Source organism: Mizuhopecten yessoensis, unplaced genomic scaffold, assembly GCF_002113885.1.
Source record: "Mizuhopecten yessoensis strain PY_sf001 unplaced genomic scaffold, ASM211388v2 scaffold5339, whole genome shotgun sequence".
In the NCBI taxonomy this organism is placed as follows: Eukaryota; Metazoa; Mollusca; class Bivalvia; order Pectinida; family Pectinidae; genus Mizuhopecten; species Mizuhopecten yessoensis.
In genome coordinates this window covers 106,507-112,599 of record NW_018405999.1, presented here as the reverse complement: position 1 = coordinate 112,599, position 6,093 = coordinate 106,507, and the positions used below count along the sequence as shown (strand labels likewise).

Below are 6,093 nucleotides of genomic sequence, written 5' to 3'. Positions count from 1 at the left end.
TACAGATCATTCAGTACCAACAGGAACTGGAATTAACCTGCTCAGTATTCTTGATTTTCTTCTCAAGCGGATTCTTGAGTTGAACCACCAAAGTCATCTTGGATACCAATTCTACCTCCACAACGACTTCCGGTTCACTGCAGAGGAGAAAATGGTGAAGAAGGATGATCTTCAACAGGCACCACGTCTACAATGTTACGGTTCAAATGGGACGAGATGGATAGACAGAGACGACCTCTCCATCTGGTTCGGAAACCCAAATCAGAAGGTATGCAGACTACGCATTTTTTTTTAATTCAGATTTTTAAACACACATTTGAAATCTTTCAAAACTGGCAAAAATATCACTAAGTATTAAAAAGCTTTTTGAAAACTTCTTCTCTTTGAAAACTTAATGCACTTATACCCAATTCAATGCTTTTTTTAGATAAAATATTTCATTTGGATCTCTTTACTCCTAAAGAAAGATCATATATATGTATTAGTTGTTTTCATAAGGTAACATTCTTGTGTGATTCATACGTGTTGGTTTTGGATAACTGATGTCACTGGGCCAGATGTTAATGCTCATATGTCAATGCTGCAACTTGTAAGTGGTTTTACGTCGCCGGAAGTTATACGAAATATTGCGACCTTTGAAAAAACTAATCTGTTTTACAGCTTTTCTTGCCGTGTTTCCTTATAGGTAACTAAACCAGAAATATAGTGTATCATAGTATACGTGTCTTGTAAGTTGTTAGATTTGTACTCTAGAAATGTACTTTCTCAATCGTGACGTCATTTGAGTGTATCTATTGCAACAAATGATATTTTCTAAGAATACATTAATAAGCAAATATCAGGGGCACAATATTGACTCTCATGCGTTGGTTTCGAATCCACGACAAACACTTCTATATCTTACTATAAACATTGTTCATATGTGTTATTACCTTTGGAAGTATTGCAGTTATGTTTTTTATTCTCAAATTATTGCGCATCAGAATGAATGTTTTGTTCGCTTTTTTACAGACAAAACGGACCCGTTTGCGTCATGTTGGTAAGTCGATTTCTTCAATATCAAACACACTTCATTTCATGACATTTACAAGGACTCCTACTGGAACAAAAATTGTTGTATGTCAAAATCGTTCCACTTAATATAATATTAAATTCAACTTAAACATACATCCTGTTGATGGGTTTTGTTGTTAATCTATACAATATAAAATTGATAAAATGTTTCTTGAACTGTAAAGACCGTCAAACTACATGTAGCTATGCAGTTGATAAACATGTATACAGTCATACAGTACCATGATGAGCTGTTTTGCCTAACAGTTCCTGACAAGTTAAACTAATATAACGCCCGGTACAGCCAATATTACACTTCATTTTTTTACTTTGTATTGATCAGAATAATGCATTTTCAGTATCGTCTATTAGAAGTAAGTTTGCTTGTTCTTCCATAAATACTGAACGACTGGTCTTGTGCAGTCAACATGTNATTTGAAATCTTTCATAACTGGCAAAAATATCACTAAATATTAAAAAGCTTTTTGAAAACTTCTTCTCTGTGAAAACTGAATGCACCAATACCCAATTAAATGCTTTTTTTAGATTAAATATGTCATTTGGATTTCTTTACTCCTAAAGAAAGATCATATATATGTATTAGTTGTTTTCATAAGGTAACATTCTTGTGTGATTCATACGTGTTGGTTTTGGATAACTGATGTCACTGGGGCAGATGTTAATGTTCATATGTCAATGCTGCAACTTGTAAGTGGTTTTACGTCGCCGGGAGTTATATGACATTTTGCGACCTTTGAAAAAACTGTTCTGTTTTACAGCTTTTCTTGCCGTGTTTCCTTTTAGGTACATGTAGTTATACCAGAGATATAGTGTATCATAGTATACGTGTCTTGTAAGTTGTTAGAGTTTTACTCTAGAAATGTACCGTCTCAATCGTGACGTCATTTGAGTGTATCTATTGCAACAAATGATATTTTCTAAGAATACATTAATAAGCAAATATCAGGGGCACAACATTGACTCTCATGCGTTGGTTTCGAATCCACGACAAACACTTCTGTGTCTTACTATAAACATTGTTAATATGTGTTATTACCTTTGGAAGTATTGCAGTTATGTTTTTTATTCTCAAATTATTGCGCATCAGAATGAATGTTTTGTTCGCTTTTTTACAGACAAAACGGACCCGTTTGCGTCATGTTGGTAAGTCGATATTCTTCAATATCAAACACACTCATTTTATGACATTTACAAGGACTGCTACGGGGAAAAAAAATAATGTATGTCAAAATCGCTCCACTTATTATAATATGAAATTCAAACTAAACCTACGTTATATTCATTGGTTTTGTTGTTAATCTATACAATATGAAATTTATAAAATGTTTCTTTGATAAGTTAAGACCGTCTGTTCAAACTGGCTATGCAATTGATGAACATTTATACAGTCATACAGTACCATGATGAGCTGTTTTGCCTAACAGATCCTGACAAGTTAAACTAATATAACGTCCGGTACAACTAAAATTACAATTCATTTTTTTACTTTGTATTTATCAGAATAATACATTTTCAGTATCGTCTATTAGAAGTAAGTTTGCTTGTTCTTCCATGAATACTGAACGACTGGTCTTATGCAGTCAACATACTTACAATAAATATATACGATATCAGTTTATTTGTTTATGTTTAAACTACGCTTTGTTGATGGTGTTATATACATTACAGACTTGTCAAAGGCTTTACCAGATAGAAACCTATCGTTCAAAGAGATTGGTAGAGTCTCGCGGTATATCGGTGGTACATACCAGATGTTCTTTGCCGAACTGGACTGTGAGGTTGCAATACTTGAGCAGGAGATGGAAGAGCACCGTCACCTCGACTTTAGATCTCGCATCGCAAAGATTTTCATTCACCTCCTCAAAACGAAAGCTGATACTGGATTCCTGGCTATAGCAGATGCAATGTCACGACATGGAATGGACCCCTCCAAGCTCGTAAACATTCTGGACTCCAACAGAAATGTGATGTTTATAGGTACGTAAGGCTGCAGTCTCTCTGTCTGTGCCTCGAACCTTTCTCTCTCCCCTTTCACATTAATTTCTGTTTTGTCTACTCTTCGTCATTAATTATTCGTCTAGATAAGTTTTGATTATATATCCATCTGTTTATAACATAACACTTCCTTAGACATATCCTCATTGTTCCATGGGTTTTTGCTCACTTGAGTTCTCTACACCTTTAGCTATTTGCTTGGTGTCAGGTTAAAGGTAAACAAAACTGACAAGTCGCTTGGTTGACACTTGGAAACTTAAAAAGGAACGTCTTCCTGATATATTGCCGGATGTTTGATGTTCTCTTTATGGTCGACTTGTAGAATACACAAGATGGCTTCGATTTTGTCATGATATGTTACACGGGCGAAGAGACGTGGGAGAGTATAGCCACAAAAATGTACGAGATACTTAAGACTTTGTGTTTCGTTTATATAATGGAATTTAGCTTTTTGTGTCGTATGTTGTGTCTTTTGTTTACGTTTACAATTTTTTTTTATGTGTTTGTTTTGAATTTTCTTTTTTTTTCTTTCTCTGTTGTTGTCTTTAACTTTTCTTGATCTCTCGATAGACGATTGTCAGTCATTTTGTGTCTGTACGTTTCAGACGAGACATTGACGGATACATGGTTAAAGAGGTATGTGTCTGACAATGATGTTCCGATCATCGCTGATCACGTAGACATTAAATCATATTTCAACCTGTTCCTGGAACTTGGATTCACACCCAAAATAGTGGATAAGTTTGACTACGACTACAAGGATATTTCAAAGAAAATCACCGCTTTACTGGAAGCTTTCATTAAAGAGACCAAGCCACGCCCAACTGTGAACTCAATTCTCCTGGCGATGCAGGAATGCGACATGGACACCGAATCCCTCATTAGAGCACTAAAATCCGCATAGGTACTGGTTTTGTTTTTTTCGAAATGAAACTGTATGTTCAAACTATGGTAATTACTTCTACGTTTTCTTGGAGCTCGGAGTTCCCACTATTTTACTATAGAGGAAAGTGTGCCTTATCAAATCAACAATTCTCTCTGGGCAATGAAACATGATTGCTTCATTGCTTTTATTAGTAAGTATTCAAATAATAAAGAATTCTTTAAAATATCAACAAGAAAATTGTAGTTATATTATGCTCATTGTCAAACTTCTAAGATGCATTATAGAAATAATAAATTCAATTTGTTAACATGTGATTACACGACACTTTAGTTTTAAGTTCTTGGTACCGTAATTTATGTGAGATGTAACACGGCATTTGCGTGGTAAATCGATATAACCTGCGATGGTATAACCACGATATACCGTCAGTAAAGTTCTGATCAGCATACGAAGCCAAACGCGATGACCCTTACACGTTAGGAAATTGATTACTTATGACATAATGCTCAATGAAGTGAGTGCGAAAGGACATGATACGTGCTACTCACTATGAATGTTACTGTCATTACCAAAACGTGGCAGAGTGACCAATTTTCTGTTAATGAAAACTCAATTTTAGTTGAAATTGATAAGAATTGGAATAAAAATATTGTATTTTGAATTGCGTATCGGTATATCATGACTATACTAGAGCTCTGCGTCGTATATACAACCGAATGTTCGACCGTATAATCACAAAACATCACTGCAAATCTCAAAACGTTGTAGTGTTTCCCACTTATTGTTGTAAAATACCTTTCATAACTTTCTATTATATTTCCATTGCAGGTTAAGTACTACAACATGGTTCTAATACCCAATAACTGGTGTATGTTACCATAGAGACGTTGTTCTGCTCTGATTGTCGAGGACTAGTGTTATATGGATTTTTTCTCTACACGGTTCTAGAAGCTCATTGACCAAAGACAGTTACCAAAGGACTACTACTTGTACAATTTCCAATAACATTATTATTTCACCAAAGTGAGTATATTATGTTTATTATATGACAATTGGTGATTAATGAAGTGTTGTACAGAAACGATATGATATCCAGATTCCAATGCAGTATTATTGATTTCAAATGTCACCATAAAGTCAGCAAAAAACATTGATTTTTTTAGAGACTGATTAGGATTGTGGTATGTAATTAATGAAACATTATGAGTTAAGAAAAGAAATAGTTTCTGTATTTGCTGAAAAGATGATGTAAATGTGTGCTGCGTAGCAATGATGAATAACCAAATATGCATGATATGTTAATAAGGTGCTCGTTATATTATAACAGGGAAACGCATGCTATAACCTAACACACTTGTTAACCGTGGTGTTATAACAGATAAATAAAATATATCACTGATGTGATGTAAGGATAAGGTAAATATAACCAAAGGGACACATTTTTGGGTAGAAGACCCGAAGCTTTGAATAACCATATACATACCACACATAAGAGACGGATTCCAGTTCTTGCTTATAACCTTAAACCCGTAAAACAGCTGCTTTTCTAGTACAGTTGTAAACTGTCTGTACTTTTGTAATTTGCAAATGGAGCCCGGATGGTGATTGCTAATGGAGTCAATGACCCTGACTGACCCCAAAACGTCATGGAATGACGTCACGAACAAGATCTTGACCCCGAAAGGTCACTTTAATCCTACCCGCAAGTCTGAGCGTAAAAACGATCCAGACTCGTGGGTTGGATAGAATTTCCCAGCAATGCATTGTAGTCCTAGATAAGTAAGCTTCAGTGACGGGGATGCTAATACATAACTAGGATATTTAAGTTGATATGATAGATTTGCAAATAAAATATAGGATCTTTACTGTGTTATAACCAAGGTGTAAACATAGGCTTCATATGAATGATGTTTACTGTGTTATAACAGAGATTTTTTACATAGCTAGGATGTTTACTTTGTTATAGCGGGGATGTTAATACATAAGTGGGATATTTACTTTGATATGATAGAGATGCAAATAAATGTTGGATGTTTACTGTGTTTTAACCAAGAAGTAAATATAAACTTAATAACAGGAATGTTAACTGTATCATAAAAGTAATGCAAATAGAGACTAAATAACTAGGATGTTTAATA

General features: G+C 34.6%; 1 protein-coding gene across 1 annotated transcript; it reads left to right on the top strand.

Annotated features, from left to right (window-relative positions):
• The first annotated feature begins 6 nt into the window (after positions 1–6).
• LOC110450586 lies at positions 7–5,794 on the top strand. Its single transcript, XM_021498186.1, has 5 exons — positions 7–268; positions 1,012–1,039; positions 2,743–3,051; positions 3,675–3,973; positions 4,784–5,794. Exons 1-4 carry the CDS (start codon positions 152–154, stop codon positions 3,971–3,973), a joined length of 753 nt encoding a protein of 250 aa, XP_021353861.1. The 5' UTR covers positions 7–151; the 3' UTR covers positions 4,784–5,794.
• The last annotated feature ends 299 nt before the right edge of the window (positions 5,795–6,093 follow it).

Coding starts and splice junctions, on each gene's coding strand:
- LOC110450586 (XM_021498186.1), top strand. CDS start 152: ATGGTGAAGAAGGATGATCTTCAACAGGCACCACGTCTACAATGTTAC. Junction 1,040..2,742: donor GACCCGTTTGCGTCATGTTG/GTAAGTCGATTT, acceptor TATACATTACAG/ACTTGTCAAAGGCTTTACCA. Junction 3,052..3,674: donor CAGAAATGTGATGTTTATAG/GTACGTAAGGCT, acceptor TGTACGTTTCAG/ACGAGACATTGACGGATACA.